This window comes from Pseudorca crassidens, chromosome 11, assembly GCF_039906515.1.
Source record: "Pseudorca crassidens isolate mPseCra1 chromosome 11, mPseCra1.hap1, whole genome shotgun sequence".
In the NCBI taxonomy this organism is placed as follows: Eukaryota; Metazoa; Chordata; class Mammalia; order Artiodactyla; family Delphinidae; genus Pseudorca; species Pseudorca crassidens.
The window spans coordinates 58,161,208-58,185,201 of record NC_090306.1 but is presented as its reverse complement, the minus strand read 5'-3'; the positions used below and the strand labels follow the sequence as shown (position 1 = coordinate 58,185,201).

Here is a 23,994-nt window from a genome sequence, read left to right as displayed (position 1 = left end):
CGTGACTTGTCCTTTGCTTACGTTATTCAATTAAATGTTCAGAATGGTCTTATGAGTTTATCTCCCATCTGCCAGTGAGAAAATTGAGGCTGAGATAAGTTGGAATCCAAACCCAGCTCTTTTAACTCTAAAGCCTGTGTGTTCCTCTCCATGCCGTGGAGAAATGGACAAGGGGCACCTACAGCCTTCTCTTAAATCAGTGACATTTCAACTGATAGTTAAATGCCAGAGTTAATCTGACTGCAACAGATTTCTGAGGCCCTCACAACTAGCAGGGGGCAGAGGAGGAGTTTAAAGCGAGGTTGATCCAGTTCTGGGCCTCAGCACAAAACCAGTGAAACCACTTTCTTTCATGCCACTGCCTTTTCCATTCTGCCTCTCCAGATCAAAGGAGGCTCCCCCCATTTTCTGATACTTCAATCAATCTCACTAAGGACTTGATAAACATCCTTGCATGCGCGTTGATTGCAAACGCTGATTTCTGAAAATGCACCATTGCCAAACTGCTTGCAAAAGTAGGCCAGTCAAGGGCATTGATTCCAATAAAGGTCTTACTAAATTTGATTCCCCTTTGAAAAATTGCAAAATAGTCATAAAAACACCCTTGGAATTAAGTAGGCTGGATTTCCCTAAATGAGATTCCCAGAAAAGCACCAGCCTCTTAGAACTTGAGATGTCTCAGAAGGTAACAGATAAAGGCCCCTGCATTGAGATGCCAGTGCAGTGATTTCTCTGGGTAGTGGCTCAGTTCTTAGTCACCACGTATAGTATTTACTGTGTCTCCTCTAGGGTATAGATATTACTGTTACCATGAGCAATGGAATGAGAGAATGGAAGAACCAAGGTGATTATACAGCAGCGGGAGTCAAACTGCTTACACCTGTCAGAACAGCACTTATCAAAGACAACAGACTGCAAGTGTTGGCGAGCTTCTGGAGAAAGGGACTCCTCCTGCACTGTTGGTGGCAATGCAAATTGGTGCAGGTGTTATGGAAAAGTATGGAGTTTCCTCAAAAAATTAAAAATAGAATTACTGTATGATCCAGCAACCCTACTGAGACAAGAAGACAAGAGTACAGCCATCTGGGTAAAGGACTGGGGAACAGCCTTGGGCAAAACAGGTCTTGCAAGCTAAAAAAGGCCCTGGGGGCCTGAGTCCCGGCATTGGGGGGTGGGGTGGGGAAACCGATCTCACAGGTAAACCCCTTGAAGACAAGAACTGTGTACCATCCTCAGAAAATAGCCCAGATGCCAGCATGGAGGAGGTGAGGTACAGCTGTTTGCTGAGTAAAGAAATGAACTTCCAATTTTGAAGGGCATGATGAGTTGGTATATATTTAATTGACCAATGGACAGAATCACAAGTCATGTGAGGAACTGTTTAGTTCCTCTGACCACATCAGGGGCTGCATTTTTTTTTTTGAAAAAACAAAAACAAGCCCCCCCAACATTTCTGGAATTTTATAATGCTCTCCCTTTCTTACGCATTCAGAGACACATCTAAGCTTGGCTCCGCTTCCTCTCATTCCTTGAGTTTCAGCAGCAACAACCATTTCCAGCATTGAAGACAATTCCAAATAGCTTTAAAGTAGGCAACACATTACCTTTTACATAACGTTTGCATGGTGCAAAATGTTCCTATGCCACTGATTTTTTTTCGTGAAAAAAGAAAGGACTTACAGATGGGATTGCCATATCATTTTGACTTGCGTGTATTTAAATTTTGATTTGTCTTTCCTCCTGGTGAAGCTAACCACAGAGTTGAGGGACTCGAATACCCTATTCGTTGGATGATAATCTGGAGCTACCAAGGAAAGAGAATGTTCTTCCCTGTGGTATAATTTTTTAGACATGGTTATAAACAGGTTTAAGCAGGACTTCTTTTTTTTTAAGAAAAGGTATATATTGACTTAAGCAGAACCTTAAAAAATAAAACACAAAAAGAAAAATATAAAACTGTGTGTAGCATGACCTCATTTTTGTAAAATTAGAATAACTGAGTTAGCATGTTTATAGAAAAGAATGTGGAGGGCTATGCACCAGGCTGTTAAAGAGGATTTTTCTGGAGGGCAGGATTGCAAGAGACCTTCACTTTTCACATTACAGTTTTCTGGTTTTGCTATGCAAAAATGTACAGGAAATCCTAGGAAAATTTCTTATTTATAGCTTTATTCTGGGGGCTATTTTGCTTTTCTTCATCCTCAGCATGGCAGTGCTGTCTAAAACATCATTTAAAAATTTGGCTAATCATTGTTGTTGCTGCCATTATTCTGTTTTGTCATGACACTAGGGAAAATGTTTTCTAGCTTAGTTTCTTCTCTATCCAATTGTTCCTGGTTTTTAAAAAAGGAATGGCATATCATCCTGAGAACATAGCCCAGGCTAGTGTGTATCTTTTGTTTACATATTTAGGGACACGTTTTTCTTTAATGATATGATTATATTGTAAAAGTCTGAGACTTTTATAATTCAGTGAATCATAATTTCCCCCCACAGCTAAAATTTATCAACTGCTTACAGCAAATAATTTCCAAATTATGAGACTAGTTCCACAGTAGGTGGAACCCTGGGGCATGTCTCCAGCAGTGAAGCTGATGAGGGCTTGTGCCATGCCAGTATGGACCACACCCTGAGTCAGAAAGTCCCTTAGACGACCGGAGTTCAAATGCAGCAACCGATGGAAGAATCCCTCTGTGACATCCATGATGTGCCAGATTCCTCACCTCAAGGACTTCAACAGCAGTCGTGGGAGAGAGACTGGATTCTCTAGCCCTAGTCGAGTCTTCAGAGGACTGCAGGCCTAGCTCTTAACTACAAATCATGAATGACCCTGAGCTAGACTTTTGGAAATTATATGAGATAACAAATGTTTGTTGTTTTAAGGTGCTAAGTTTTGGGGCAATTTATTACATAGCAGTAGCTGACTAATAAAAAAAGAAAAGAGTGAATATATATGTTGGGCGGTGTTGGCAGTCGCCAGGGTGGCTGGGGAGGCTTCCCTGAGAAGGAGTTTTGTAACAAACACCTGAGGAATTTGGGGTGATAACGATGTGTCAGTGGAGGTTCATCAGCTGTAACAAATGTGCCACTCTGGTGTGGGATGTTGATAATGGGGAATCTAAGCATGGAGTCAGAGGGTACATGGAAAATCTCCGTGAACTAAAAACTGCTCCTAAAGTTGGGGAGAGAGAAAGAACCCCTGAAGGAGATGAGGGAGTGAGTCATGTGCACATCTCTGGGAGATGTCTTGTTACTCTTCCTATAGCGCTGAAGTCATATGGAACTTACTTCAGTTATTTGAATGCACTATTTTCCTTCTTAACTCCAGGTCTTCCCACATGTTATTTCCTTCACCCATAACTCACCCCTTGCCCCCTCCCTGCCACTGCAACCCATCCCACTCCCACTGCCGACCTCCTCATCAACTCCTCATTTAGCCATCAGGTCTTAGCTTAGATGCCGCTTCTTCATATCTGTCTAGTCCGGGGAAAGTACGTCTTCCTCGTGCTTCCTTTTGTCCCCTCTCCCCCCACCCCACCCCCATAGCACTTGACACACTGTAAGATGATGGCCTTTTTGGGGGGGTTTTCATTAGGTAGATGGTACTCTCTGTGAAGATAGGGCCAGATCTATCACAGTGATAACGTGTACCCAGCAGAGCAATGGACACTTGGTAGGAACTCAATGCATATGTATCAAGTGCAAGAAGATATTCTGCTCCTGCTTGGACCAACCTCCGTCACCAAATAGCAGTCACATAAATGCTCTGAGTCTCTGTTTCCTCATCTGTAAAATACCTCCCTTGGAAGATTATGCTAAAGATCATAAATGGGCTATGTAAATCACCTAGCTGAGTAAGTTTTATATAAATAAGTATTGGCCACATTCTAGTGGTAGGAATTTTTTCCTTTATAAGACAGTGCATTCCATTCTATTATTGAACAGTCTATTTAGGAGAAAACAATTGCCTTGAAACTGGCAAAATTGGGGATTAATACCTTCTCTGGGTAAGCCCCATTTTATTTTTTCAAACACAATTAGATTTTAGGATACGAGAGACAAATGTTAGCCAAATTCTTCTTTCCTTCCTCCCTTCCTCCCTCAATCCCTCCCATCCTTTTTCTTTCTTCTTTCTTTCCCTCCTTCCTTCTTCTCTTCTTCCATCAGGTTTACTGAGATATAATGTATGCATAGTAAAATCCATCCTTTTTTGAAGTGCAGTTCTATGAATTGTGACAAATGTATGCAGTCTTACTACCACCTCCAGTCAAGAGATTATAACTTTCTATTAATTCTCTGTTGATGACAACTCAAAGCAGTGTACGGTTCTTACACTACTTCCACTCTCTGCTAAAATGGAATTCTCTAATTTCAAATTATTCTGGCTCGTTCTCTCAGTGTTTGGGGCCTGGACATCCAAGGGAGTGCCTGTGTTTTGGGTTGATTCTCTGCTGGCCTAGAAGGCTATTATTCCAAAGTCATGTTGTTATACTTCATTCAGATTCCTTTTATGACTGTGGCTCAGAGCAGAAATTGTGAACAGGCAAGGATAACTTTTTAGCTTCACTTGGGAGCCTGAAGGTCAAATTCCTTTCTCTTCTCTAATAGGGGTAGAAAAAGGAAGATGGCAAAATTTCTTAAAAAAGAGGCATTTTTAACAAGAAATTTGCACACGTACATGTTTCTCACTATGGTCAGGCCATTTAAGATGGCTGTTCTCTTGCTGTCTGTACATGCCCTGCTCGACCAGTGCCTGTTTCACCTACACCCTACTCACAAGACTAAACTCTCTTAAATCATACAGCCTAACAAGTAAATGCCTACATACTTGCCCCCAGCCCCAGTTCGTGATTGTTCTAAACTTTAGATCAGAAGGGCTCCACTATGATAGCTTATCGAAAGGGCAGTAAGGGGTCTGCTCCTCTGCTGGTTTCCCTGGTAACCGATAAATCAACCTGAAGTCAATTCCCCCTGTAATTGGCAACTTCCCTCTCCCCATAGCGAAGACTGCTGCGCACACGGTGGGGCGTCGCTCCAGGACCTTGCTTCAGACAAGTAAGATCCCCCATCCATTCAACCACTGATGTCTCTGTCACTGGCTCCGGGGGCTCTTTCTTTGGTCTTGAGGCTGGGCAAACACAGGGCTTGCAGGCCTCTGGGGTGCAGCCCAACACTCACCCTGATCTGAATTTCTATCATACTTAATGTCAACACTGACTGTTCTGACCATTACTTTCATGTTTCCTAATTGCTCCTTCTTTGTGTTTGTCTCACTGATTCAAATATAAGGTAAGGAGGTGTTCCTTACGTTTCTTTCCTCCTACATAATGAGGACCAGCACAGGGTCAGGCATGCAGAAGTCACTCAATAAATGCTCTTGTGAGACACTGACTTATGGGGAGAAGTGGCTTTTCATAAACTCATGGAAAAGTCCTTTCTGGATAGATCAGGATTTCAGGACATAACTTCTATCCGAGTGTCAGAACTTTTATTTTATTTCAAATTAATTTAATTAATTTAATTCATGATGATGAATGATGCTTTTGCCAGCACCTAGCAACATCGTGTGACAAATGTAGACATCTAGGAAAGTGGATTATCTCAAAAGATCAAGGTAGAGTTTCGGTTCTTTTTGTGGGTGTGAAAAATGAAAGAAGGAAGCATTTGTGGCTCTTGAGGTAAAGTGATGCTGGCTTCCAGTTCTTTCCCTCAATACCCTTCATTGTGTAAGTCATTGTCGAGAACACTAAACCACCAGGGTGCTTCAGGGGAACCCCATAGGCAAACATATTAGAACATGTTCTCAGAAGCGTCCCTGGAAGAGGTTTTCTGGACCTCCTGGGGGAGTTAATTCATGGCTATCTGGTAGTGAGCGTGCTATTAAGTCCCCCAGGTCAACCTGGTGCCAAAAATGCAATCATACGTTTTGGGATCTTATGTGAAAATATAAAAAACCCTGTACTCGTTCTCAATTACAGTGAATGCAGCCAATCACAAATATTTCCAAAGAGGTCACAGAAATGATAATGTTATAAGAAAGTCAGGGGGTCAGGGTAGGGCGTAGCCCAACACATGCGTAAGAGGCACTGAAAGTTGCCCAGAGACACATACCCAAACTCTTTCCTCTATAAGCCTGTCATTTTGTACCAGTTTCCCGCCAGTTGTTCCTTTGAGCTAAGATATTAAAGAATCCTGCAAAAATACCTATCTGCATGTAGAATTTCTTAGCTATTAATGCCTAGGTGTGGATTAGTTAGCCATTATTGTCTCAGTTACCTGGTGCCACAGTGGGTAGTAGCAATACAGGTCAGAACAATTTTTGATAAGGTTTGGGGCAGGAGGTAAGGACCAGGGCATGGCGTGTTTCTGCTGAGGCTATGCCTCCATGGGGGAAACGTTGGAAACCCCGAGCAGTCTGGGGGTCAACATAAGGGCAGAAGAGTGGAGGAGAACAGGTGTAGTAAAGAAGGTGAGCGTGGCTGCCACTGTGGGTTTGTTACCGAGCCAGGCTTGTTTGCTTGGGTGCAGCAAGACAAAATGCTGAGGTGCTGAGGTTTGCAGCAAAGAGAGGGTTTATTCCCAAGGCAGCCAAGCAAGGAGATGGGAGAACAAGTCTCCGATTCACCTCCCCAAAGGCGAGGGGCTCAGGGTATTTATGGGATGAGGAATGAAGCTGCAGGGTGGTTTGAGGCATGGGGAGTGTGGGGAGCATGGGGAAAGGTGATTGAAAAAAGGTGCAGTGATTGTGGTTCTGGGCAGGTGTAACTACACTCCAGGCCTCTGCACGTTCAAATGTGGAGGCACTCAGCAGCATCTGAGGGTAGAGTTTTTGGCTCTCTGAGGTCAAAAGGTCACAAGGGGACCCTTGCTCATGCCCAGTGGGAGGGTCCATGGTCCTATCCAGTCATAACCAGCTCAGCTCCTACTAGACACAGTTGACCCCAAGTTCCTGGAAAACCACTTGGGCAAACATCCCATTGTTTAGGCCACAAGCCGCTTGGAGGACATGCAAGTCTTAAAACAAGCTTGATTAGTGAAGGCAGGTGAAAAGGATTTGACTAATAATTACTCACAGTTTCAGTTTTTCATCTAGAGTGCCCTCAGGACGGCCTTGCAACTGTGGAGAAAGCAGAAAAGCGGTGAACTTGGGTGGTCATTGAAGTTGGGTCACTCTGGGGGAATGTGTGTCTGCTTGTGGTAGGAGGAACTGGATAACCCTCAGGAGACACAAAGACAGCATCCTTCCCATCCCAACCTTCTTTCAGCGAATCTTCCAGGTCTGATCTTAGCTCAAAGAATGAACCACAGAGAGGCTGGGTTCCCGTGCGTGCCGGCTTTATCCTTCATAAAATAAGGAAGTGGGCAGTTTGCTCCTCCTCTCCCTTTGGTGCCCATGGCACTCCCCTTCTTTTTCCTTGCCATTCTCTCTCAATCTCTCTTCCTAATGTAAGAGGGAGATTTCCCATAAAAAAACTCTCTATGTTCAGTTTGAGTTATCATGTAACATATTAAATGTTATGTAGAATAGCCATATCCTCACTTCTTGTTCTTTTCACTTTACTTCAGGTCATCCCTAGGCAAAACATAAAGTGTTGTAGTGTGTGTGTGTGTGTGTGTGTGTGTGTGAGAGAGAGAGAGAGAGAGAGAGAGACAGACAGACCACGGTATTTAATGGAATTACAGGGAGAAGCACATAAAAACTGACCTATCCATGCTCCCTGATGTGATGCAGCCAGCCATCTAGTTGGGGAGATAGATAGAGAGATAACCAGGGTATTTTAATTCAGATTCACATGTGCCACGTTAGGAGTGCACACAAGGTACTATGTGACTTAGTGGAAGAGGAAGTGGTATAGTTTCATGGATTCCAGAAAACTTTCTTTGCTGACCAAGTATTTCCTTTGCCTGGATTGCTAATACTTGAAATCTCATAATTGGAGATGCATTTAGCTTGGCACTTCACTATGAGGTAGCATGGTGATGGAAAAAGCCCTTCATTAGCCCTGAAGTTGTCATTGTGTAACAGTTGACTTGGAGAAAGTTATTTGTCCTTTCTGAGCCTCATATTTCTTATCTGTAGAATTGGAATAACATAATTTGACAAGTTATTATGAAGATCAAATGAGATAAAATCTGGGGGAACAGATGAAAATTATGGATGATATTAGTTTTATGATTTATCACTTAGTATGCATATAAAACAATTTGGGCTAGAGGTTGGAGCTGGAGAGGAGAGAGACGATGGTGAATGAAATGGTGTGGAAAGGAAGAGATGACAGTCCCAAAGCACGCTTCTTTTATTCCACAGTTTTGCTTCAAATCCATTCTACCTGAAGATAATAGTCATTGAGAAATGTGAATAATTGACCCCATTGTTAACGAGGAAAAGGAAAGAAAGACTAGAATGTGTGTGACTCAGTCAGTGTTATGCTGTCCACAGATATAAACCACCTCTTTTCCTTCCAATAGAAACTATACCGACATCATCAAACTTCCTTTTTTTCCTCAAAGGATCTGGCGGAGTTCCTGAAAGCCCAACAGGAGCACATTTTCATGGCTGGCTGAGAACAGCCTGAGAATATGGTTATCAGAACAAATCAGATTCAGAGACCAAGATGATGCCAAGTTGAAGAATTTTAACTCAATTCTTATGGAACCTGAAAAGAGAGATTCTGGGTGGGGCTGGAGGATTGGGAATGGGAAGAAGAGACCAATGGTGAACTGTGATTGGGTGTTTGTATGAAAGAGAGTAAAAAAGGTCACACCAAAGATCTTCCTCAAGCAGGAACGTCTCTAGTCACGTCCTTGATGTTTTTGGATAAAGTTCTGCCTTTAGGTCAAAGTCAGCGGAAACCACTCTCCCACGTGCTTCTCTCTGTTGGGAATGTGCGGAGACGAGGGCAGTCGACATTGAAGCTGAAGAAATCAGCTCTCATGACTCAGTTGCCTCCAGATTGAGTGTCTGATGAGCAGAAGGGTTTTGTCTTAGTGCACGCTGTCACTCAGGCTCTGTCGAGAAGCTGTCAAAGCAACTAGAATCTTTGTCAACCAAGTGATCATTTTGTTTTCACTAGCAGTTCTCTGCCTTGGGTGCGTAGGACATCTCTATGAGGGCAAAATCCAGGAGCCACCGAGTCCCTTTTACCCCTCTCTCCAAACATACGATCTCCCTGGCCCCAGCATTCTCATTCTTATCCTTTCCCCCCACTGCACCCCATTCCACGGGGGAAGCGTATTTGATCTTGGCTTCAGTTGGTTCCCCACCTGTCATTTCAGCTAGAGTGGGGGAGGAGGAGTGATCCCTGAGGACAGGAAGGGACCCTTTGGGCTCATGAATCAGTTATGAGGAGAAAGTTGGTTAGAAGCCTTTGGGCTGCTGCAGATATAATCAGTGGCAGCAGTTTGGTGATTCTTCCTGAAGCCTTCAAATTTGGCCTAAATTTCCCTCAAAGTCAGCGGTTCCTATTCCATTTATCTTTTTCTCCTAAGTGGCTGCACCTTCTCAGGGACTCCCATATGGCATCTCTGCACTCTGGGTGTGCCAGTTGTTTACCAGATCATTCAACTGATCACCAGTAGTGTATGGGACTATGTTTCAAGGATCACTAGTTCCTAAAACATCTTAATTAGCTTTTTTTTTTTTTACTGAATTGCCTCAATTGAAGTGTTCAAAAAATATTTTGTGTCACAAACTCAAACTAGTGTTAAGTCTAAATCTTACCCTCTGGTGGCGCCGGTATATTTGGATTCTGGCCTTCGTCTTCATTGTTTCTTACGGCACCAGTAGTGCTAAATTTCCCCTGCTGCTGCTGTCACAGTCCCCTAGCTCATCTCCTTGATGTCAGTTTCCGCCTCTCCAATTCACGTTTCCCGTAACTCTCAGGCTGTCTTTTTAAGTTATTGCTTTATACAAGTCCCTTCCATGCACAACTGTCCATAATGGCTCTCTATTGCCCATTGTCTCAAGTCTAGACTATTCTGGCTGGTATTCAAAGCTGCTCGTAAGCTGCTCTTACCCTATCTACCCCACCCCTTCTTTGCCATCACTTCTCCACATCATTCTATTCTAATCTAACTAGTCATTTCTCTTCCACCAGCCCCATCTCCAAGGTTTCTTTTCCCTGCCATTTCCTCTTGTTGGGAAACCCTTCTTCCATGCTTTAAACTGATCCAAATACTGATAGTATTAACAATTTTACTCAAATTCAACATCTTGAAGTCTTGAATGAGTTTCCAGTATCAATTTCTAATCAGGCACCTCTACTGTAATGGTTATAATTCCATTGTAGCATGTTTTATTCATTTAATGTTATTTTGTACTTGTAGGATAATACTACAAGAATCATTACTTTTCTCTTTGAGTGATCACCGTCTCCATTATACTCTGAGGGCTCCAAAGGAAAGAAATATACCTTATTCATTTGTGCCTCCCTAGTGTCCAGCCCAGTACCTGGGACATAGCAGTTGAATTAAAAATGTTATTGAATCAGTTGTGTTAATAAGCTTCTTGAGGCCAGGGCCATGTCTTAGTCATTTTGCATCTCTGAAAACCCGAGACAGTATTAGGCACACGGCAGGTATTCGGCAGTCATTAATACATTGAGTTGTCAAGATAAAGAAGTAGGAATTCTCGTGCTTGGAAGGGAGTAGGCTTGAAAAGAGACGAAATCTGGGATGTGTAGGATCCGCTCTAGAAATTAAGGTGTGGCCCTGGTTTTGTCCATGACCTAAGAAGAGAACTCTGAACAGATAGTGAAGGTCGACACTGATCACTTCTTGAGAAGTACAGAACCGAGCAGAAGCCGCCCTGGAAATTATTGCCCAAGTAAGAGGAAAATGTGGACAGGGTCACTGCTGAAAAGGTGTAACTGATTCTGAAGAATGTTAGGAAAACTTTTATTAAACCATAATAAACACATAGAAAAGGATGTTCTAAGGACTGTGCCAGATAGAGCCTGAGCTCTTATGGAGCTGATGTTACAATGAAGAAATGCATGAGGAAATGAATAAATAAAGCATATTACCCTTTTTCTCTCATTCAGCAACCTGTGCATAGCTCTTTGTCTCTGCTCCATTTCCTGGTAAACCTACTTAGATATTTCCTCTTGGACACATTCAACTAAATGTTCTAATAGATGATCCCGCTGTCTATGACTTTATTATGTATTGTTAACTCCTCCCTTTTCTAGGCTTTTAAGTATTACAATACTATTTCCATCTGGTTCTTACATTTAATTCCCTCCCTACTCATATAAAGGCCTGTAGGTCAAATTTCTCTAAAGGTATGTTAATTTACTAATATGAGTTCAATCTCAATTCCAGTTCTCTAATCAGTGTTTAGGTACTTCAGTGTTTCCTCTCAAAGGTAAGCCCACTTCAGGTTAATCCTAAGGCTACTACAATGCAATTCGTTAACTGTTACTGTATTTTTAAAAAGTATTAAACATGGGTTCAAGAACCCTTACTTGGTAAAATATTCCAATAGAAACAAAACAGATATTTGTTAAACAGAATGAAATAAATTAGCTTAGTTTATCTGGTTATAAGAATTTGGAGGTAATAACAAAATGGTACTTCTTTTAAAACATACTGCATTTCAGACTTGCACTGATTGAGAGTGACATCTTGTCCAGCTGACCTAAATTGGTGATGCTCTGTCCTATTTATAGCACACACAGCTTTTGAATTAGGACAAAGAAAAGGGAAAGGGGACATTTTCTCAGGATTGACGTTTGTGATATTTTAAAACCAAATCACCTAGGAATTGGAACTGTGTTTGATCAGTTGTATTTTAACAAGTTCAACAGGGTCATGAGAATATAAGAAATGTCTAGTTCACATGGCCCCAAATTTTCTTATCAGAGACTGAGAGGGTCTGGTTAAACTGCACCAAGATACATAGAGTTTTTAATATGAATTTTTAAAGTCATGTTTTAAAATACTATTTAACCTGTGCAAATGACTGTGAGAAACATTAATAATCCTAAAACTGATTAGAGAGTTGGGATAAAAGTTTCACTGATAATAGGCAATTAGCTATGATTTAGAATATCTGGTGATATAAGCAAGGGTGAATTATGATGTTTTAAGACTTATTTACTAGCCAAAATAATCAGTGGAAAGAGAGACTGGGATGGATCTATGGGTTAAAAAAAATCTGACAGTAGAGGGTGGACATTAAGAAGCCAATGTCAAATTCTGTGTTTATGTCCTAGAGTAGTGAGGAACTGCATAAATATTGCTTTCTTCTATCATTTAAATCAATTTCAGTACTTGGTATTACTAGAGAGGAAACTGTACTCATTTATATTATGACACATCCCCGTGAGTATAGTCTTCCCTTTAAGATGAGGTAAAGTACAGATTCACACGATTTAGTCCTCAGGAAGGAGAGAAAGGTGGCTATGGTTGACAAGTGTCTTTGTGGGCAGGGTGTTAAGAGGGAGGGTGGACATGGTAGGAAGTTGTCCTGGGTACTGACAGGGTTATACTTGAGCAGAAGTGAAAAGTAAAGGAAGTTCACATTTGGAAACCCCAGTCTCTAGCTTTGTTCTTTGCTGGGTACCTCTATCTCTCCTCTCCTCTCTACTGAAGTTGAAAAAGGTACATGTTTTTTATGTTCTCAGGAGATGAGTAACCCACATAGTCTCTTTCTCCAAGCCATCTTGGTATTCATTCACACCCAGGTGAAAGTGATAAATAACAGCTTAAAATCTTACTTCTACTATAATGTAGCTAGGAATTTAAAAAATACACCAGATCTCAGGGAGACAATTTTGAAAGACTATCAAAGGGTATAAAAGAAAATCTTCCATAGAAGAGAGATAGATGGTAAATGCTCTGGGATGGAATGAATTTATGTTATAAAGATGCTAATTCTTCCCAAATTAATCTTTACATTAAATGATATTCTAAAGTTTCTGCTGCATTTTTCTAGAAACTTGACAAATCTATTATAAAATTTATGTAAAATATATACAAAAATTTCATGAATAGTTAGTTAAGCCAGCCTTGAAAAAGTAAAGAAGGTAGACTTTCCTGTCTAGATATAATGACACTCCTCAGTAATAAAAAGTATGGAACTAGCTCAAGAACAAAAAGGGAAAAATAAATAAACCAGTGTAACAAAACAGAGAGCTCAAAGATAGCTACTTATAAATGGGAAATTCACATATGATAAAGGACTCACTGTTTAGTAAACTGTGTTAGGAAAACTGGCTTGCTATGTGGAAAAAATAAAACTGATTCCCTACTTCCCATCATCTACACAAAGGCATTAAAAACCTGATTGTGAAAGGCAAAATTATAGGGTAAATAAAAGAAAAGACAGAGGAATATCTTTGTGACCTAGGGATGGAGGGAGATTTTTACACAAAGCCTTGAGAAGCACAAGCCATATACTGAAAAATAATGTTTTACATGACATCCAAATTACATTTTCTGTTCAACAAAGGACAAGTAGAAAAAGTTAGTAGACAGGACACAAATTGGGAGAAGAGTTGCCTACAACCAAAAAGAGAATAATATATAAAATATACACGATACTCTTACAAATCATCATCAACAACAACAATAAAAGACCAAAGCCCGTTAGAAAAATGGGCAATTGATGTAAACAATCAATTCATAAAAGGAAACCCAAGTGGCTGCAAATGTATGAAAACTGCTAATTAAAACAACAATGAAGGCTTCCCTGGTGGCGCAGTGGTTGAGAGTCCGCCTACCGGTGCAGGGGACACGGGTTAGTGCCACGGTCCAGGAAGATCCTACATGCCACGGAGCAGCTGGGCCCGTGAGCCATGGCCGCTGAGCCTGCGCGTCCGGAGCCTGTGCTCCGCAACGGGAGAGACCACAACAGTGAGAGGCCCATGTACTGCAAAAAAACAAAAAACAAAAAACAACAACAATGAGATACCATTTTAAACCTCCAAAAGCTGGTAACATTAAAGCTGGATGATGCCAAGTGTGGGTGGGGATGTAAGAAAGCAGAAAGTGGGCTTCCCTGCCTGCTAATGCAGGGAATGCAGGGAATGCAGGGAACACGGGTTCGAGCCCTGGTCTGGGAGGATCCCACATGCCGCGGAGCAACTAGGCCTGTGAGCCACAACTACTGAGCCTGCGCGTCTGGAGCCTGTGCTCCACAGCAAGAGAGGCCGCGATAGTGAGAGGCCCGCACACCGTGATGAAGAGTGGCCTCCGCTTGCCACAACTAGAGAAAGCCCTCGCACAGAAACGAAGACGCAACACAGCATAAATAAATAAATTAATTAATAAACTCCTACCCCCAAAATAATAATAAAAAAAAGAAAGCAGAAAGCTTTCTTCACTGATGTGAGAGAGTAAATCAATGCTGCCTTTCTGGAGAGCAATCTGATGTATCTAGTAAATGAATTTATCTCTATGACCCAGTGGACCTACTCCTGGGTAACTGTTTCAAAGATATTCTCTAAAATTACCATTAAAATGACTTGGAAGGGGTTGCTTAGTGCTGTGATGTCTGTGAGTGGTTTAGGTGCCCAACAAAGGGGGGACAAATAAATAAAATGTGGAGACTCAGTATGGCACGTCACGTTAGAAATAGGAGCTACACACAGCAACGCAGGTAGATTGCAAGACCACAGTGCCAAGTGAAAGATTAAGAAAGAGAACCATTCCTATAAAATAAAAATACACCCTGCCACTAAACAACACTTGCTACTTGTTGTTTTACAAGGATGCATATATATTTAGAAATGTATGTCAAATTAGAGCAGTTGTCTATGGCAGGCTTAGAGGTGGTGGTGGGTGACTGGTGCAGAGGGAAGGAGAATAATGAGGGTAGGATCACACACACACACACACACACACACACACACGCACACCCACCCAGAAGGAACCTTGTATGGAACAGTGATCATGTGTGTTGTACTGAGGAGTATGATGAATACAGAACTTTTTACCTGAGATACCTAAAGTCCTACTTCTAGAGAGATGTATACTTTAAAGGAATGCATTGTGGATTTCCAAGCATCGGCCAACGGGTTGGGAAGGAGTGTAATCATGCAGTCAGTGAATATCCATCGCCTGTCGTGTGCCGGGCACCGTTCTGGGTGCTGGGGCTGCTGTGGTGAATGAGACAAAACAGGCTACTTCTGGCAGAGGACTCTGGTTAGCCCTTCCTGGCATTCGACCAGGTAGATTGTTGCAAATAGCTAAGATTGACCGTGGGTACAGTCTGTCTGGGGCTGGGGAGCAGGACGCTGGGGTTGCCCTTTGTCCGGGGTGGCTTCTGGGAGAGAGCTGAAAATTCACAAAGAAACAACAGCAAAGAAGGCCCATGAATGATCTGAAATTATTTAGCACACAGATGTCTCTAGCTATTTTCACAGAAGCCGTTTTATGCTGTATCTACAATCTCTCCTAATAGCAAATATTGTTGAGACTCCTTGTATGACTGTTTAGAAATCCACATACAGCTCTAGAACAGATTTTCCCCTTAGTGTGCTTGGTCAAGTTCACTAAAACCTAAGATCTTTGCTCCATTAACACTATCTTATTAACGGTTGTCCATCAGGGCCATATAATGAATAATAGATGTATCACTGCTACTAAAGACTGGTTTGCAAATTTCTGGCATTCTATTTTTGTTTCACAGCTATTTATTCCTTATGCAGGAAGCTGGCAAGTAGTACTGGGTCAAACCCCAACGTTAGAAGTGCTATAAAGGCAGTACCCAAATTATCTCCATGCATATTCCCAAAGATACTTAGTAAATTATTTAACTTAATCTATTTATTCATTCAACATGCTCTTACCAAGTCCTTCCTACATGTGTTGCACTGTCCTAAGTGTTGGAGATACAAAGATGAGAGAGAGAGAGAGGGAGGGAGGGAGGGAGGGAGGGAGGGAGAGAGGGGGAGAGAGAGAGGGAGGGAGGGAGGGAGGGAGGGAGAGGGAGGGAGGGAGGGAGGGAGGGAGGGAGAGAGAGAGAGAGAGAGAGGGAGAGGGAGAGAGAGAGAGAGACTCTTCCCTCAAAAGCATATAATTCAGGGCTTCCCTGGTAGCGCAGTGGTTGAGAGTCCACCTGCCAATGCAGGGGACATGGGTTCGTGCCCTGGTCCGGGAAGATCCCACATGCTGCGGAGCGGCTGGGCCCGTGAGCCATGGCCGCTGAGCCTGCGCGTCCGGAGCCTGTGCTCCGCAACGGGAGAGGCCACGACAGTGAGAGGCCCGCGTACCACAAAAAAAAAAAAAAAAAAAAGTATATAATTCAATAATATCAGAACTTATTTTCCCCAGGAACAAAATTATGTATGTTTGTAAGGTTCCCAGGTAAACAAACAAAAGCCTATTTAATCCATTATATTTCTTAACTCTATACATAGGGCTTAACTCTACATAGAGTTAAGAGCTTAACTCTTAACCCTAATGCTAATATAATTATATAGAGATCTGGACAAAAATGGTCATATCTTATTAACAGGAAATTGGAAAAGAAGAGTTTCCTCATCTTGGGCTCATGAACAACCACAAGAAGACGTGGGCAATGGGTCTAGTTTTTATTTACCCGCCTTAACCTTCTCTTTTTCCTAAGACCACCTTCCCAAATGCTCAGCGTCCTCATGCTGTCCTAAGCCTTTACTGTGGCTCCTTGCCTAGGTCTGTGCCATCTCACAAAATGCTCAAGTTTCTACAATTATTCACATCCCTTCTTTGATGTTCCTGATCTGAACTCGTTGTGAAGAGAAATATCTGATCAAACTACTTTGCACGAATTCACATTCCTTCCCTTAGCAATAGATCAGTGTACTTGCTCCCTGCTCCCACCCATTGGGAGGGTTTCAGTCTAGTTTTTAGGTATTATATAGAATTCAATGTTTTTTTTTTTTTTTTTTTTTTTTTTTTTTTTGCTGTACGCGGGCCTCTCACTGTTGTGGCCTCTCCCGTTGCGGAGCATAGGCTCCGGACGCGCAGGCTCAGCGGCCATGGCCCACGGGCCCAGCCGCTCTGTAGCATGTGGGATCTTCCCGGACAGGGGCACGAACCCGCGTCCCCTGCATCGGCAGGCAGACTCTCAACCACTGCGCCACCAGGGAAGCCCTCAATGTATTTTTAATAAAGTCTACATGTAATAACTAAATTGCAAGATTCTCTTCTTTAGACCTTCATATATATAATAAAAAATGTTATAAGGTTTTTGGAAAATTTTTTGAGACTTGTGTGTTGTTTAGAAGTAGTGCAGGTAAAATTTTACAATGAACTACTGTATTTACTATATTCTTTTTTTTTCAATCTTTATCGAAGTATAATTGCTTGTATTCTTAAAATACTTGCATGTTAAGAAAAATAGCGATCAGATTGTTCAGCATTAATACTTCCAAACTTAAACTGATATTGATTATAATTTAATGAAAACATTTAAGGTATATTTGCATCTAGTATAATTGTTATGATCACTTAAAAAAAGTCACAGAACGGGAGGAAAATAGTGCTTAGATTAGCCAATACTGTTATTTTTAAAATGTAAGTCTTCTTCAGGACTCAGCATATTTTAAAAAATGAGATAAAATTATTTTTTGAAAATGGAATTATCCTCAAGCTGTCATTACTGTTTATTTTAAAGCAGAGGATGTAAGTGCTTTATTTTTGATCACCTCCAATGAGATAAGAATCTATGAAGCTGGTAGGAAAATGAGTTCATGACCAAAATGCTTACTCACTGACTATAGGAAATCAAAAACTATTATACTAAACCTGGAACCTACAAAGCAAAGCAATTGTTTTCTTTGAAAAGTATGTAGGGTTTGGAAAATTTCTGGGATTTGTTTGTACAAGCATCCTCTGGGCCCTAAAAGTGACGTTTTATGGAAATGCTGGCGTATCAAGTTGGGAAAGCTAGGAAGTGGTGCTTTGCGGGTTCCTATGGTGGTTAGGTAGTTCTCAGAAGACAGCACTGGAAATTAGATAATTGCTGATGTCATATTTTTCACACACACAATTTGGTGTCCTGGGCGCTATAAAAGCAGCATCTTCTACCTTCCCATCACAAGCAGAATCATTGAAAGCAACAGGTAAGTCCTCCAACAAACTTGGTATGCATGCTTGTTTGTTGGGTGTGACACTTCTTGAGACTTACTTTTTTCCTTTATGTTGTTTTTGCTTCTTGTTCTCTTGATACCAGGTTCTCCTTCCCTAGTCACCAGTTGCTCGAGTTTGTGTTGTCTACAATGGCTGCCCGGCAGAAATCTATGAGCGCTTCCCTTATGGGGACTCTGGCGGCCAGCTGCCTCCTCCTCATGGCCCTGTGGGTGCAGGGAGGAGCGGCTGTGCCCATTGTGTCACCGTGCAGGCTCGACAGGGCCAACTTTCAGCAGCCTTACATCACCAACCGCACCTTCGCGTTGGCTAATGAGGTACTCATCTCACTCTTTCTCTCTTTCTTTTGCATCCTTATCTACCTGGAACCTGAATAGTTCTTAAAGTTTCTTCAGAGCACATCTAAGATCTTTAAGAAACCAACATTTATCTCTACTGGTAGACCAGCCATCATATTCTCTGTCTCTTCTGAGACTTTGTGGAGATCTTCCAATGTACGCCTTTAGGATGCATACATTGAGTTTTACCCTGAAAGGAGCCATTTAGTAGCTCATCTTACTATTTATTTTTCCCTTTATTCCTCTAAGCATTATTTTATTTTACTTTATTTTATTTTTTGAAGAGAAAGAAAATGACATTTATTGAGCACTTACTATGTTATGAACTCTATGCTAGGAGCTTTAAATCCATTTTTTTTTAAAACTGAGGTATAGTTGCTTTACAATATTATTTAAGTTTCAGGTGTACAGCACAGTGATCCACAATTTTTAAGGATTTATAGTTATTATAAAATATTAGGTATATTACCTATGCTGTACATTATACCCGCATATCTTATTTATTTATTGAAGTCTAGTTGATTTACAATGTCGTGTTAGTTTCAGGTGTACAGCACAGTGATTCAGATATATGTATGTGTATATATATATATTCTTTTTCAGATTCTTCTCTCTTGTAGGTTATTACAAAATGTAGTTTCCTGTGCTATACAGTAGGTCCTTGTTGGTTATCTGCTTTATATATAGTAGTGTGTGTATGTTAATCCCAAACTCCTCATTTATCCTTCCTCCCAACACCTGAGCATTATTTTAAACTCATGCACATATCTGAATCCTTTCTTTAGTCCTTATGTGGCTGCTCTGGGGAGAGGGGATAGAGTACAGCTCTACTTACAGACATTTCTTCTAGCTCCTTGACGTCCAGGCACTTAGTCTTTTCTTCTCTTCCAGGCTAGTTTGGCAGATAACAACACAGATGTTCGTCTCATTGGGACCAAACTGTTCCAGGGAGTCAAGGTAAGCCATAGGCATGATGCCACTCGTGGTTATTTGGAGCGGTGGTGAGGATGGGTTGGGTCTTCTGAATGTCGCCTAATATGAGCCCTGCTGTTTCACTTTCACCAACAGATGATGGAGCGCTGCTGTATGCTGAAGCAGGTGCTGAACTTTGCCCTTGAAGAGGTGCTGCTCCCCCAATCCAATAGATTCAAGCCCTACATGCAGGAGGTGGTGCCCTTCCTGGCCAGGCTCAACAAAAAGCTAGGCCAATGCGTAAGTTCCTTTCCCAACCTAAGTCCACCCGCTCCCAGGTGCCCACCCTCTCTCTTTCTTCTGCATGGAGCCCTTTTCTTTCCCACCCTCGTTTGTTGCCCCTCCCATGCTGGCAGTTAGAAGTGCCTCAGTAACACCATTACAGGAATCATTGGGAATCACAGAATGTTTATTTTTGCTTTAATTGAGTCACACTTTGAGTTGATGGTGATGGACAGGGTCTGAAAGACCACATGGAGCTTATTTGTCCCTGGAAAAAACCAATTCGGGTTATGTGAGATGAGAAGGGAGTTGGGAGCTGTAAGGAAAAATACCAGTTGGTGCAAATGAATCCACTGAGTATAAATTGATGGAGGGAGGGAACTGGAAAGAGGGAAAGAGGGAAACAAGATTTAATATTTGGTGGTGGGTGGGTGAAGACTGCTGCGCTTTTGATATGGGAAGTGACAAAATCAGAGGTGTGTGAACTCGATGCCTCTGAACATTTAAAACTATGAAAAAAGATTTGAGTGGAGTGAGCAGAGCAAAGGGGGCCTAGTATTTATTGCGGAGGGCCCTGTTCACATAAGATGCTTTATGTATGTTTCTTGTTCTGAGCACGCATTTTTGATGAGGTGCAATTATGGTTTTATTCTTGACAGGATTTGCATAAACCACTCCACTCTTTCCACAAACTTCAACCTCAGTAGGGTTTCCCAAAAGTGAAGTGAGGTCCCATGTAATAGAAATGACTGGACTTTGGTGTCCAAGGAAATTCAAGAGCTCAGAAAATCTAGGCCACTGGTGAAATCTAGGTCATTGTGGGCAAAATTGCTAAGCACATTAATTCCAGGTGAATGTAACTTACCTCATTTAGGGGCGCTGAGGTTCAAAAAGCTTCAGTACAGCTGTGTTAAAATTGTCACTCTGGCTTTCATTTTGTAGCATATGGAGTGTGACAACCAGAATATCCAGAGAAATGTACAGAATCTGAAGGACACAGTGAAAAAGGTACTACTGATAACTGTTAATGCTAAATCATTTGCTAGAAGAGACAATGTTGTTTTCCTTTCCTTTCTTTTCTTTCCTTTTTTTCCCCCCATGTCATGACTTTTTACTTGATTCTCCTGCCATTGGGTTGACTATGTAGGTGCATATGTGTTTAGATGTGTCTATATGTTTATAAGTCAATTTCCAAATTTTGCAAATCATAGAATTCTAGAACTGGCTAGGAACTTAAATCATCTAATCTCATCACCCCATATGCCACTCACTGGCAGAGCCAGAATAGAATGCAGGTCTTCTGAATCCCATCCAGGCCAGAAGCAATGGATATTATGTTTAGTCTCATTAATTCTAAGGGAAATTTAAGAGTCCTACTGATTCATTTAATCTGAAGAAGCATTTGTTCAAAACCAGAAAAGTGTCTGGGGGTAAATTTATTTGAAATAATTTTTGAAGTCATTCATTTGAAGATTTAAAACTTGGAGAAATATACCCAGAACAACCATAACAAAAGAGCTGGATGTGCATATAGGATGAATTTCTGGAATGATTGATACCTACATTTAACTGTTATAATATAATACCCAATATCTATTGATTTTAACTTAAAAGCAAAAGTGAACAACCCCCAGTTTCTTTTACACCGTTTCAAATAGAATGAAAATACTAGTAACGGATTCATTATAGGGAAATGATACTCTGAGCTGGAAACGCTCTTTTCTTCCTCTCTCATTTTCCTTCCTTTCTAGTCTCCTCCCTCCTTCAACAATGCCCTAGTGAGCATCTATCTGGTATAGGTTAGTGTATATTTTGACAGTGAAAGATACTGTCAAGTGGCCTATTTGAGGAAAAGAACAATGGTGGAAGGCTCAGGCCAGCAACTGTGACTCATCCAAAAACCAGAGGTATGATTAGTAGCAGCAAAAGTGATGATTTGGCAAGCAGGTACAATGGAACCTCAGAAACAGGAAGGCTCTAGTTGATGGAATTTTCAGGAACAAGCGTAACCTCAATTCCCCCTTTTTTCCATCTTGATGTTTTTTATAAAAAGTCTTTCTTCCTGAACATGATTTAATGAACGTGTCTGGCTCTTCCTTTGATAACTGAAGGATTTGTTGTTTTTCATTGTGAAGATCAACTCTCTTTTTATAGAATCATTAGCTAGACGTGGAGGGCTGAATATTAGCATGCTATAGCCAAGAAGTACTTTGCGCTTCTGGTTTGAAAAATCCCTCATGTCGGCTTACTTTGTTGTCTTTAGAAAAGTGAAGTGTGGGAGAGAAAAATCTGCTGGTGATCTGTGTGGGAAAACAGATTTTAAATCTTTTAATCCATTTTGAGAGAATTGACTTTCACGTTTGCAACAGGTTGCCACGTGGAAGAGTGGTTATGCTTTTGTTTTTCCCTTCAGCTCCAGAAGGCATAGTGAGAGGAATGTTATTAAGACAAATCGCAGCATGAGGAAAAACTGGTCAACGCTGTCTGAAACGGAGGGTTGTCTTGGGGGGTAGTAATTCCGTCACTGGAGGTAAAAGCAGAGAGCAGGCTATAGCAGAACGGATGACACACAGTAGGGCAAGAGAAGCTTTAAAATTCTTTATAATCTTGGGAGTCTTTGAGATATAAAAATGATCTCTTGGCTTTATGTCAAAGGAAGTATGGAAAGATGGAATGGTGGAAGAAAGCAGGAAGAGAAAGGAGACCGCAATCTAGACGACAGTGATGACTTAGGGTTGTTGTTTTCTTTGAGGTAACCTTGAGCACATTTAATAGATTAGATGAATTTCTGAGGAGGATGATTTGGACTTGAACCTGGGTTCCCTCACCCATGGAGTTTGAAAGCCTCATTTGCCTGCTGCTTGGAAGGGGTGTTAGAAGTCGTACCTGGCCCTCTACTCTTAAAGCAACTGGATAGGATGCATTTGGTATTTTCCCCATAAATGTGAAAACCTGTTTTTTCTACCCCTCGGTCAAGAAAATGGAAACAGAAAAAGCCCATGTGTATTGGTAATGTGCAGTTTGGATTCAAGGCTGTTTGAACTAAGTGGTTATATGTAACTGATTGGTCATAGACAGTAGTGGGCCTGGGAGGTAGGGCAAGGAGGATGAGTGGCACTCTGGGTCCCCCAGATCCCAGCACAGCCTCTATCTGCTTGCTCTGGTTAGGAAGTGGTTTGAAACATCATCAGCTTAGATTGATGCCCACAGGTGCCCTCTCAGTTCAGATAGCCATACTTTTAAAGTCTTTGGCAAATCACGTACACTTGCTAAAAGGGTATTATTACTGATCTTTTACAAAAGGCTAAACCTTGGTTTCTGTCCCAGCAACCTAACCATCTCATCTCCCTCTAATTCGTTTCTCTTTAGAAAACATGGTATAAATGCTGAAATACTTGTGTGTTCTTATTTTCACAGCTTGGAGAGAGTGGAGAGATCAAAGTAATTGGAGAACTGAATTTGCTGTTTATGGCCCTGAAAAATGAATGCACTTGACCAGGGCAAAGCTCGGAAATGGATAACTAACGCTTCTTGCCTGTTAGAAATAACAATAAGATCTCCTGAGGTTTTCTTTTAACAAAAGAAAAAGGGAACGCCAAACTCCACAGTCCTGTGTGGATTCTAAACAAACCCCTGCTTAGCTTAAAAAAGAGAACAATGTCACTTGTATCCATACGACCAGAAGGTAGACCTTCCAAGCATAACGAGATCTATTAATAGATAACATTTTATCATAGTTGGTGTTTTATAAACAGAAATTTAATTTTTAAGCAGTTGTCTATTTCCCCACAAAAAAGATTACTTTCCCATCTCTTTAGGGAAAAAGCCCCTAAATAATTTCATTTCCATAATCAATAATTTATATTTATGAATTAATTTATTGTTATAAGTACCTGTCTTATTTATGTCATTTTACTAATATGGGTTTATTTATAGAAACATTATAAGATATTTCTACTTAATCATAAGGCTAATATTAATATTTATGATAATAATTATGGAGCTATGTATGATATGTTTATTTTATCTCAATAAACACTTCTGTATCCTAAATCTTGTGGCTTTGTGATTTTTTCCCCCCTTTAATATTACCACCACCACCACCATCATCATCATCATCGTGTAATCATTTCTATTTGCTAAATGGACCCAGAACCTGTATAAATGATTTTATTCCTGACTCTAAGTAAATGAGGTGGCTATTAGTATTATCCACATTTTACGGATGGGAAAACTGAATCAGAAACATGTTAAAAAACATTGTGTCACTATAAGCAGTGGACCCTTATTAAAGCTAGGTCTAACTGATTTCTGGGGGAATCTGTTATACTACCTACATAGACTTGTTTTTTTTTTTTTTTTCATTTTAACATCTTTATTGGAGTAT

At 41.1% G+C, this 23,994-nt stretch overlaps 1 protein-coding gene across 1 annotated transcript; it reads left to right on the top strand.

Annotated features, from left to right (window-relative positions):
• The first annotated feature begins 18,206 nt into the window (after positions 1-18,206).
• On the top strand, positions 18,207-23,102 carry IL22 (interleukin 22). The gene is made up of 5 exons (XM_067698681.1): positions 18,207-18,392; positions 19,305-19,370; positions 19,482-19,625; positions 20,550-20,615; positions 23,025-23,102. The coding sequence occupies exons 1-5, from the start codon at positions 18,207-18,209 to the stop codon at positions 23,100-23,102; spliced, it is 540 nt and encodes a 179-aa protein (XP_067554782.1).
• Positions 23,103-23,994: the final 892 nt, after the last annotated feature.

Excerpts from the sequence above, each read along its gene's own strand:
- IL22 (XM_067698681.1), top strand. The coding sequence starts at position 18,207 with ATGGCTGCCCGGCAGAAATCTATGAGCGCTTCCCTTATGGGGACTCTG. Across the intron at positions 19,371-19,481 it reads AACTGTTCCAGGGAGTCAAG|ATGATGGAGCGCTGCTGTAT; the intron begins GTAAGCCATAGG and ends TTTCACCAACAG. Across the intron at positions 20,616-23,024 it reads TGAAGGACACAGTGAAAAAG|CTTGGAGAGAGTGGAGAGAT; the intron begins GTACTACTGATA and ends TTATTTTCACAG.